The sequence below is a fragment of the Terrapene carolina genome, unplaced genomic scaffold (assembly GCF_002925995.2).
Source record: "Terrapene carolina triunguis isolate 2854851 unplaced genomic scaffold, T_m_triunguis-2.0 Scaffold66, whole genome shotgun sequence".
Lineage (NCBI taxonomy): Eukaryota > Metazoa > Chordata > Testudines > Emydidae > Terrapene > Terrapene triunguis.
In genome coordinates, this window is record NW_020664417.1 from 86,574,478 (window position 1) to 86,586,527 (window position 12,050).

At 42.2% G+C, this 12,050-nt stretch overlaps 1 protein-coding gene across 1 annotated transcript in view; it reads left to right on the forward strand.

Annotated features, from left to right (window-relative positions):
• The first annotated feature begins 1,459 nt into the window (after nt 1-1,459).
• The window catches only part of NELFA (negative elongation factor complex member A), a 36,549-nt gene continuing 25,958 nt past the window's right edge, over nt 1,460-12,050 (forward strand). Inside the window, exons 1-3 of the mRNA XM_024199042.3 lie at nt 1,460-2,492; nt 9,836-10,007; nt 11,292-11,453. Coding sequence (XP_024054810.1) covers nt 2,241-2,492; nt 9,836-10,007; nt 11,292-11,453 — 586 coding nt within the window. The 5' untranslated portion in view covers nt 1,460-2,240. The remainder of the gene's footprint in view (nt 2,493-9,835; nt 10,008-11,291; nt 11,454-12,050) is intronic.

Consider the following 12,050-nt stretch of genomic DNA (forward strand, 5'->3'; position numbering starts at 1 on the left):
AATAGGCTGCAGGTTTAAAACCAACAAAAGGAAGTACTTCTTCACACAATGCACAGTCAACCCGTGGAACTCTTTGCCACAGGATGTTGTGAAGGCCAAGACTATAACAGGGTTCAAAAAAGAACTGGATGAGTTCATGGAGAATAGGTCCATCAATGGATATTAGCCAGGATGGACAGGGACAGTGTGCTTAGCCTCCGTTTGCCAAAAACTAGGAATGGGCAACAGGGGATGGATCACTTGGCGATTACCTGTTCTGTTCATTCCCTCTGAAGCATCCGGCATTGGCCGCTGTTGGAAGACAGGATACTGAGCTAGATGGACCTGTGGTCTGACCCAGAATGGCCGTTCTTATGTTAAATCTTACTATGCAGCATCCCTCAGACTTATTCTTTTTTAAAATAATTTATTGTGATATCAAATTAAAATATTGTACAGGACAGTTTCTCTCTACACTTTTATGGCATTAGCAAGCTACATCTGTTACTTGCACTCATTTCAGAAATTACTGCTTAAGAACAAAGAAAAAAAAAGCATGACTTTCCCTTGTGCTGATTTATAATAAAATCCATTCACATCGCCCCTTTTTGCCCCAAAGTACTTTACAAAGCACATACAAATCAGCACTGCGTGTGCAGAATTTTAGATGCTGTGAGACACACAGCATTTCAGATATTAACAAATAGCAAATTCCACAATTGTAGAGATACTAGAAGAATTTGTGCCTAGAGTGCCTCATACCAATCAGCTCAGCTCCCACAGAGAAGTCAGATTGTCTTGCTGTAAAGGTTTCACAATTGTAATGAGCATGGTTTTCCAAAAATCCCTAAGTGTGGCAGGTTCACCAAATTCATTCTGTCTCCATGCATCCCCAGAAAGATTCCCCCATTTTAATTTAGTTTATTGCTATACTAAAATACGCATTTTAAGCTGTATTTATAAGGCCCTGAACCTGCAGAGACTTGAGCATGTGTTTATCATTACTCAGGTGTGGAAAGCAGAGTCCCCCTCGTAGCACATGAAGTTAAGAAAGTGTGTATTTCTATGTTTCCTAATTTCTCCTGCTTTTGGTGTGTACATTGAGATGTCTTCCTCCTGTCACCATACTAAAATCTTTGGGGAGATGATGAAAAAGGCAGTTAACTTTGCTTCTGTCAAAGCACAGCATTGCAAGTTGATTTCATCATATATCAATTTGGTGGCAAGTTGGGGTTGTTGTTTTAAAAGGAAGGAAAGAGGGAGAACAAACAGGGGACCAAAGGAGAAGTGAGTTGCCCAGATACCACAGTGGAGGGTGTAGATTAGAGCAGTGGTCTCCAAAGTGGGGTGCACAAGAGGATCCTTGGGGATGCACAGCAGGAGGAGCACTTTTGGGGGGGGGTGCTTTGGCAAGAATGGTAGAGCCGGCACGGCAGAAGGTGCGTGCTCAAAATTTTTTTTACTGATGGGGTGCGCAAAAGTTTGGAGACCACTGGATTAGAGCAGCCCGCTGACTGGTCAAAAGATGGGGAGAGGTTGGAGAAGTCTTTTTTTTTTTTTTAAATATACATTTCAAACGTTTCCTGCCAGCTCTAGCATACAACAGGCTGCCACCGAATCAGAAACGGTGGGTACCGTCCAATGGGCACAGCACAACCCCAGGCGCTGAGGAGCCTGGTCCGGGGTAGTAGCTCCGCGCAGGGCCGAGAGCAGAGTTCTTACGCTTTGGCTGGCAACAGCTGTGCTGGGTATTGGCCAGTGAGGTGCGGGGCTGAAGTGGGAGGAAGGAGGAGAGCGGATGGACGGAGAAGAGGGGCGGGGAGACAAGAGCCGGGGGGGTAGAGAAATGAATAAGGGAAGGGAGAGAGAAGGGCAGAGGGAACGGGCACATGGCAGGGGCCTGGCTGTGAGACTCTCTCCAAAACGCTTGACCTTCAGTCCCGTCCCTTGGCCCTTTACTACCAAAAGGGAGTAATGAGAACACAACTAGCCCGCGGAGAAGGGTGGGAAGCCAGTCAACTGTGACGCTTCCCCCCAGCAGGGGGCCGCCATATTGCAATACGGAAGAGAGGCGCCATTTTGCATCACGGAAGATTTGCTGGCTCTTCCTCTCCAACAGGACGCCGCCATTTTAGATTACGGAATTCCTGGCCCCCCTCAATGGTGGAGGTTCTCCACTAGGGCGCCGCCATTTTGGGTTACGAACGAAACGGCAACCCACAGGGGTCCTCACCCTCCCTTCGTTTAGGTGTCTTCATAAAATGCCCGCTGAGAATCCCCTCTTTTTTCGCCCCGCTCTCAAGATGGCGTCGATGCGGGAGAGCGACACTGGCCTGTGGCTACACAACAAGCTGGGCTCCACGGACGAGCTGTGGGCGCCGCCGAGCATCGCCTCGCTGCTCACGGCCTCGGTGATCGATAACATCCGCCTCTGCTTCCACGGCCTCTCCTCGGCCGTCAAGCTCAAACTGCTGCTGGGGATGCTGCACCTGCCCCGCCGGGCGGTGGATGAGGTGAGAGCGGGGCAGGGGCTGCATGGGAACCGGGAGGGTCGGGGCCGGCCCCACTGGGCGGCTCCTGGCCTGCCGCGGGGGGTGAGGTGCCTGGGGCCAGCTGCCCCGGCAGGCGGAGGCTGGGCGAGCCCGGCGAGGAGGGCGGCAAACGCCCCCGTGTGGCGACGGCAGCGGTACCCGCCCCCTCCCCGTTAAATGGCGTCTGAGGAGCCGCGCGCCGAGTCTCGCCCCCGCTCGCCGGACACACCCCCGGGTCGGGGAGGGGGTATCAGTGCTCTTCTCTCCCCCTCCCGGGGCGTTACACTCAGTAACAGCCCGCTGGGTATACCCCCTCTCCGGCCCGAGGGTATCAGTACTGCATCCTCCTGCCCCCTGGGGTGTTACACTCAGTACCCCCCTGATCTGACTCCACACAGTTATAACCCAGAATGCCCTAGCTGCCCCCTCCCTACATCCACTCCCAGGGGGTCCTTAGGATGCATACCTGCCAAGCCCTTCCCCAACCCGACCAGCCTCCCCAGTTTACACTGAAATAGCTGTTCTGGATTGAGTGGCCAGCCGCTTGAGACCCCGCGCCCCATGTCTCTTAGTGGAGAGAGCGCTGGGAGCCTCTGCCTGATGGGTGACCTTGGCCAAGTCCCTTCCCCACCTCTGTGCCTCAGTTTGCTCATCTGTAAAATGGGGATATTGGTACTGTCCTCCTTTGATGAAAGTGCTATGGAAGACCTAGGCATTTAGTATTATTTGTTTAGCCAGTACTTTGAGGTTTCAATCTGTGATGTGCCCAGAGACTTTCCTAATAGAAAGTAAAATGTAATCATAACTGTTACTTGTGTGTGGCACCCATGTGGCATGTCCCATTTCTCCCGAGAACCTCTTGCTCCCTGTATCCTCCCCTCCCCAGTTTGCACACCACTGGTCTATAATGCAGCACTGCAGCTATGCTGCTGTAGCCCTTGTAGTGTAAACATAGTTTAAGAGCCTTACCCTAGGGAGGACAGCAGCAAGTGCTGAAACTCGGAAAGGGGAAGAGCAGGGGTCTCTAGGGGGGATAGCGGAGGGATGTTGAAGCTCAAATGTCTAGGGGCTAGGAAATCAGGGTTGGCATGGCTAACTGGAGATAGGAGGATGCTAACAGTCTGAGTGGGCTGTTTTGAAGTCAGGAATCTGCTGATTTGTGAGGGAATAGTTTGACAATGGGAGAGTATTCTGGAGCATACATTTCCACAACTTGAGTCTTGATGGATTTGCAGTCTACTTCATGGCCCACATTGTTCTGTTTCCTGACAACACCAATGCAGCTAGTGTGCAGGTTCAGCTTGAGTCTCACCTTTTCCCAGTAGATGTGCCCTTTGCAAGAGACTCATGTTTATGGATGCCATTGTCAGATAGGAGATGTTTGTTGTTGAGGTGTGATAATAGTATTCTAAACATGGTGTGGGGGAAATTGTAAATAACATGGATTAATGCACACTGCACTCTTGAGAAGTTACAACCAAATGTCCCAAAAAAGGTATATGCACAAGCATCAAGTGTTTTAACCAATTGGTTTCAGAGTAGTGTGACTCAGAGTGGCTCTTGTAGGATTTTCTGTGCAGTCATTCACTCTGTTATGTGTCGCTGCAGTCTGCTTTAAAAAGGGCGCCTTCTTAGCATATCTGCTTCCTGTGTATCTTTGAGACATACTGTCCCAGCTCTGTGTCTTTCTCACATTACAAATTCAATTATACTAATACAAACAAAATAAAGCGGCCTCCCCAAAACCAGAAAATAAGAATCACTCACCCCAGTCACACATGATCCCTCCATATCAAGACCCTAGCTCTCATTACACCCAGAACTAGCATATAAGCCCCAGAAAGCTTAGGTAAAGAAAGAGACTTGTTGTGTGCCCTGAAAGTTACCAGATTAGAGGTATTTTGGACCAAGAGGAGTGAATTGAAAAATTTGGGGCTCTTCATGGAGAACGCTTGACTGGCTCTTGTCTCAAACTGATGGAGCTTCAGCTCAAGTGGCACTGTAAAATAATCCATTGAAATGCTGCAAAGAACAGTACTTCTGAGATACTTTTTATTAAAATACTGCCTTAACATTAATCCAAATTTAATTAGGTTTGGCAGGTCACTTCACTCATTTTGACTTTTGTTAGCCTTGCAGACTCCTTTAAACTATTGAAGAGTGAGCTAGTTTCTATTCTACCTCATGTATTGTCAAAACAGCCAGCTAAGTTCTGAATATAAAAACTTGTACTGGTGTTATTGACAGAGGCAGAAGTGCTGGCTTTTTCCGATTCTAGATGGAGTTTGTGGAGCTAGTAGCTACAAATATTATCGTTTGACTTGTAAACTGAGCAAACTTGGTCTTGAGAGAGACTTGCACAATGTAATTTTTTAGTCCCTTTTCAGAGTACTTGTGATCTGTTAAAACTGCTAGGGTAAGTGACTTTTTCCTCCATTTTCACCCCCCTTAAAACATAAACATAAAAAAAATCATTATATAGGTAAATTCAGTTGAAGATGAAAAATTGTATAGTCAGATCCAAAAACTTTTTGCATTAGTTTTGTATTGTTAATAAAGTAACCCAATGGAACAAAGCTATTAACCAAAGGGAATTTAGTGATGAGTTCATTGAGAAGGAACAATTGTTACATCAAAAGTGCATTGTTTTATAATAAACTTGCTCAAATTAAATGATGATGCTAAGGAAGTCATGTCAAACAATGTTACAATCACACTTGTTATCGGATTACTTTAAAACAAGTAACAGCTGTTATTTAGCATATAACCTTACAATTTCTTAGTCTTTTGGGCCAGAACAGTATTCATTTTTATATAGGGTACAGCACTGAGACAATGTCATCCCTTAGCAACAACTAATAGTAATAATAATAATACATTACTTTAATATAGGAGAGCTGGGGCTATCTAAGAGTGAAAAGTCTTAATGTATATTCAGACTGATTTTTTTTAATTAGGTTGTATTATGAGTTGAATTGACCTGTGAAAATGACTTAGATTCAGTGTGATTGGACTTCATTAGTGTACTCATGTTTTTCTTTATTCCGCATGTACATGTCTGCCCTGATCAGGTGTTAGGACTCAGAGCATTGACCTGGTGTCTGAAAATATTATGAGATTAGAAACAATGTTGCATCAGCTTTGTGGCTCTGAATGGTGTGTACAGTGTGTGTAACTGCTGTATCGTGTACGATAGGTTTTAAACATCAAATTATATTGTGCTCTGTGGATGGTAGGTTGAATATAGGCTTTTTAAAGAGACAGTATTTTTCATCCTTCTAAAATAAGCACTGGGTGAAGTATATTGGTTAACAGTGGAACAGGATAATTTGGAAACCACTTCTGAACTACAATGAATGTGGGGATTATAGAATACATGGTGTTGTTTGGTTTAAAAAGGATTTTTGATGGTCACTTGCCCATTCTTAATCCCTAGACTTGACACTTCCAAGAGAGGTTTATCTAAGAATATATCCAGTGAAGGTGATTCACAAACCTCCCTTGGCAGCTTGATCCATTGCTTAAGTGTTCTGCTCTTCTTCCCCCCCCCCCCCCCCCTGCAACTTCCTTGGTACCTTTCATTCAGGAACTCCAAGTGTTTTACAAGTATTAATGAATTAATTCTTCCAGCACTCCTGTGGGGTAGGTAATTAACCTACATTTTCCTTACCACACCATAAACCCATTACTACTTGTTTGTCCTTACTGACTAATGAGAATAATTGGTGCCTGTCTTCTTAACATCTCTGTGTATTTGTAGGCAATTGTTTAATTCATCCTTCATACTGCTTTTCTCTAAACTGAACGTGGCAGCTCTCCTAATCATTCCCTAATGGATTTATTTCCCTAACCTTTTGTTCTTTTTCTTCTAAACCCTTTGCAGTTAATCAGAGTTTTGAAATGATATCGAAAGCTCAATGCAGTTCTGAGGAATAATTATCCTTATTTATTTTGCACAATATACTCCTGTTAACATGACCCATAGCGGCATGTGCATTTTTTTGCCAGGATTGTGTTTACTCCTTTATGGCTAGGTTGTGTCATTATGATCTAGCCCTGCAGTTTGGGCAGTGTGTTGTTGTGCTGCCTCTGGAGTACCCTGGGAGAGAGATTGTCTAAACCTGGAGTAGTGTTTGCACTCCCTGATGCACTAGCACAGGGGTTCTCAAACTGGGGGTCGGGACCCCTCAGGGAGTCACGAGGTGTCAGCCTCCACCCCAAACCCCACTTTGCCTCCAGCATTTATAATGGCGTTAAATATATAAAAACGTGTTTTTAATTCATAAGGGAGGGTCGCACTCAGAGGCTTGCTATGTGAAAGGGGTCACCAGTACAAAAGTCTGAGTAAAACTGCACTAGCATAACTACACTGAAGGGTGCGGAGTCAAGGCTCTGCCCCCTTCTACCTCCATCCACCTTCATGGGTGGGAAGCCAGCTGCTTCCTGCACACTAGAAGTGATGGTATAAAGCACCAGCATACGGGAGTAAGGGGGGTATATTATGCCACCTTAGTTCTTTGAGCTGCATGTAACACAATCACTATCTGTATTAATTTGTCATCCTTTACATTTCCCTGACCCTCACTCATATTTCCTATCTTGCAGTTTATTGAATCTGATTTTATATTGATCTTGGCCATTTTCCCATTTTATTAAATATATACTGTATTTTAATTCCTTGCCACTAGAATATATGTTATCCTTTTGACATTTATCATCTGCAGATATTAATATACTCTCCACTCCATTCTTCAGATTAATGAAAATGCTGATTAATAATAGACCTTTGTGGACTCCTATTCAACATCACCTTCTTAATGGACACTGAACCATTAAAAACAGTTTAGGTTTCTTAGCCAGTAGTGAAACCACTTTATAATTCTATTTAATCCACACTGCATTAGTGGTAGAAGTGGAAAGAAAATTAATAGGAACTACTTGGATGAAGTCCTGGAGCTCGTCTGGTTTTCTTGTCTGCTGCCAATAACTTGTCCCTTCCCTCCCATCCCCAAATGCTATGATTATTTAAAATTCCGATGGCTGTTTGTTACTAGTGAAAATTAGTTGGGTTTTCTTTCCTCATGTTAATCTTTATAGCAATGTTTGTCCAAGTTAAAGCCTTGCCATATTTTTGGCTGTCTGTACAAAATGTAATTAGCTTCTCATTTCCACGAGTACTAATTTCACTCCTTTTTTTTTTTAAAGTATTTTTGCTAAGCATTGACGTTTCAGGCAAGACCCATAAGGACAACTGACAAACTATGTTGGACCTGATCCTGAAGTCTATGCTTAACAAGACTCTCGTTGGAGTCAGTGAGAGATTTGCCTAAGTAAGGATTTCAAGATTTGGTCCATAATGAAATTAACAATGTTGAAATGTAGTTCTGCTTTGAAAAGTAACTGTAAAAATGGCATGTGAGATTCTGTGCGCCTCTGACTTGCATATCAGATATGCTCAGTTTGCAAATAAATACATATTTTTCTAACTGCCTGACCTGTAAACTTAATCTGGGATCAGAGTCCAGTGGTGGTCTTCCTGATACAAAACTAGAGAAAAGAGGAGTTTGAGAAGATATATAAAGGAGGGCATTGAGGGTGCTTGGCCATATGTAGAAAGCAGCCTGAAGAAAAAGCACTAACAGAATGGTGGGAAGAGGAGACAAAAGATCTTGACACTGAGGAAACTTACGGAAAAAATTACCATCAGGTCAGCTGAACCAGTGTTAAAACTGGTGGAAATCATAATATAGACAGCTTAGTCAGGTCTAGCATCCTTACCATATTACTCAAACCTACTGAAAGTGTTATTGACTGTTCTGTGTTCACACTTACAATCCCAGAAAATCTCTATTCAAGTTCTAGAATTTGTATTGTGGACTGGAGATGTCAAAGCAGCCCTTTGTCCTGAGAAGTATCATACTCTTCCCTCCCATTCCCTACTTCATTCCTTTTTTAAAATGTAGCGGAAGCAGCTTCTGGTGGAGGGTGAAGCCCAATTTGGCTGTCTTGCCCTCTGTTCTAGGCTGACACTGGGTTTTTTGCAGTGCTTAATTTGTGGCAGGGCTGAGTCCAGCACCTGTAGGCTTGGCAGTTCATAGCCCTGGCACCTCTGGGCTTGCTACATCGGTTATGAAAGTAAAAAAATTGCTTGAGCCCCACAACAAGTTGCTTGAGCCCCGGCACCTCTTTCATTACAAATTAAGCACTGTTTCTTGTGAGGATTTGGGAGAGGGAGACTTTGGGGGGAGCAGGGATTAGAAATTTGTGGAGACTTCTGTGCACAGCATAAATGAGACCGTAAATTAGTTTTCTGTAATTTAGGGTGTGTGTGTTGGGGCAGGGGGATCACTATATAATCAGCAAAATCAAAAGGATCATTGACTTTATTTCTGAGGTCTAAAGGTGCTTGGAAAAGGAGAACTGGGTTATAATTTAATAATCTACTATTTTGGTGTAATATGTTTTTTTAACAAGCAAAATATGTTCAAATAATAAAAGGCCTGTTGTAAATTAATAAGAGAAAGGAAATATAGAGTTAAGGATGAAGATCTCTCCTTGACTTGTCTTGTTGTGTTTGGATACCCGAAAACAGTGTAAATTGTGCCATATGTACTGCAATATGTGATCACAATGGGATATGGAAAGGGTCACGTCTCAGTATTAACTCTTAGTTTCCTTGCACTTGATCTTAAAACCCTTAGTGTTAAGGCCCTGTATTGCCAGTATGTCTTAATAGTGGTCACATAGTTTATGTTGATTCTATTTTTTTCTTGTGCTGACATCTTAGCTCTGCAAAAGACTGGAGAGATTTTAAAAAGTCCATTTTTAATGTTCAAATAAGACATTAAAAAAGTTTTTAAATCTGAATTTTCAACTTTCTCAGGGACTGAGCTACCTGTGTATAAAGTATAATGATTAAAACCAAATTTCAATATGTAATTTCAGTGAGATGATTGTATTTGATTTATTTATTTTTATTTATTTATGCTACCAACTCATAGATATTTTGATTAGTAGCTGAAATAAACTTACTTTCCCCCACTACAATCTTGTGACTTCTTCCCTTTTTCCCCAGTTGAACCCCCTGAAATAAGTTTTAAAAATCATCTTTTCTTTGTGTTATAACTGTAACAAAAAAGATGACCCTGGACATGTGGCTTAAAGGCCTTGTTTAGCTGTGTTAGAGCACAATAATTTATATGGGTTCCCCACAGGAAGTAAATATTGTGCATGTTTGTGCTGGTTTCTGAAAATATTTCCAAATACAAAGTAACCTTCTTAGAATTGTTTCCAATTTGTTGATTTTCTTTTCTCTTTTTTGTTAGATGAAAGGTGCACTGACTGAAATTATCCAGCTCGCTACCTTGGATTCAGACCCCTGGGTCTTAATGGTAGCTGATATTTTAAAATCCTTTCCAGATACTGGCTCCCTTAACCTTGATCTTGAAGAACAGAATCCCAATGTTCAAGATATTTTAGGAGAACTTAGGGAAAAAGGTAAGCAAATCTTTTGTTGTTGTTGTCTAAAATTGCACTGCATATTTGACATTTTTGCATTCAAACCACTATGGGTGAAAGTCAGAGAGGCCAGGATCACACCCTATATGTTTAAGAATCTAATGGGAAGCAATAAATGTGGGTCTAATCCAGCAGCTCTTTGCCCCAGGAACTGTTCCATGTGAGGCAATAGGACTATGTTAGGAGTGCCTGAAGTGAAATAAAACTGATGTATAATTTAATAAATATTACTTTGGGATTAAACTTGTATAAACGTTTAAAAGATCATAAATTAAACATTGTTTTATTCCTGTCTTGCATTTTTTTTACTAATCTTCAAGGGACTTCCTGTTGTCTATTTGTTATTTAAAACTGTCACATTAGTAGAGAGGCTCTGTGCACTTGTTCATAGTTTCCATAGCATGATATTACGCTTTCTCTCTAAGCCCCTGATCCCAAAGCAGTGAGCTTTGTGTGGGCAAACCCCCATATGGAGCCTCATTAAAGATGAGGGTGTACATCTGTACTTCGAGGAGCCAACTATTGTGCTATATAGATGGACTGCAACTATACTAGCAGTTCTTAGGAAGTGTCCCACTGGTGCAGCTTCACTACTGATGGCAGCAGTGAGCGCATTAGTGTAAACTAGACTGAGGCAGTTAAAATGCCTGGGCCATGTATATGCTAGTACTACCAGTGATGCAATACCAGTGTTAGTGCAATACAAGAACTATCCCAAAAGTTGGAAGTGTAGAAAAGCCACCGAATGTAATGGACAGAAATGGTCATAGGAGCCAGGATGCAGCAAAGTAATAGAAAAACTCCTTGGAAAGATTACTTCATCGTGCTTGAAAATAGGAGTGATCATTTGCTGGTCGAAATCTTCACCTCTCGGTATTTTGTGGTCTGCCAGATTGTGTTTTCTGTTTTTTGTTTTTTTTAAATGTAGCTTCTGAGGATTAATCTTCAGCTGTTTTTTCCAGGGTACTGAAATATGTACAATACTTTTAAAATATTTTACACTTGACTAGACAAATCTAACATGGCCGTTTAAAAAATAATATATTTCCTGTTAAATCCTGGTAAAGGGTTACTTGCTATAACATAGCTAGAGTTGGCAGGTTTCTGGAATACTGATTATGAGCAAAACAGAAGTTACCCTCAGTGCCTGAATAAATATTTTGAAGTTAAAAATCACCTGCACAAACTATATAGAAATTGTCTTGTAATTATCTGTGCAAGAGCTCCTTTTACCCACATGCATTATGTTAACTCTTTATACAGTAAGTGAATGTGAAACATCAGCTATGTTGCCGTTGGAGTGCCAGTACTTAAACAAAAATGCCTTGACAACACTAGCTGGGCCACTTACTCCCCCAGTGAAACACTTCCAGCTGAAAAGAAAACCCAAAAGTGCCACTCTTCGAGCAGAACTCTTGCAGAAATGTAAGTAGTAAACCAGCTAGTTGATCAGATACAGTTACAGATAAGATTGTAAAAGGAAGGCATAGAATTCAGTCTGGTTCTTCAGTACAGGAACACATATCGTATCTTCCCTTCTTACAAGAATATGCGCTGGATGGTTTTCCACAATACACAACAATGTGCAGAAGATCAGGACTAAGCCTATCGAAGCCATTCTGGCTGTCACCATGTTAATATGCTAGTCTTGTTTTTGTAATCTTAAATGCTGTTCAGATTTGAAGGCACTAAAAAAATCTGATTTTTTGTCCCCCTAAACAAGCAAGGTTAGATTCTCTGGTGGTTATATTTAGTAATCAGTTTTAGAGACTCATCAGGGAGAGCTTTGGTTAAGATGCTTGGGGCTCTTACCACAAAAATGAAATTGGAACCTAGCTGAGCTTTATTGTCATATGTTTTTGCAACAGGGAGCAGAGGCAGCCAGTGCATGCTTTCCCTTGCTCAGTGTGCCTACTGTGAGTGAAAGCCAAGAGGATTTTCATTAACAGAAGGCAGGAAGTCTAGCCACAGCCATTCTTTAACTGAGTGAACTTAAAATATTGTACTGTACACTGCACTTTG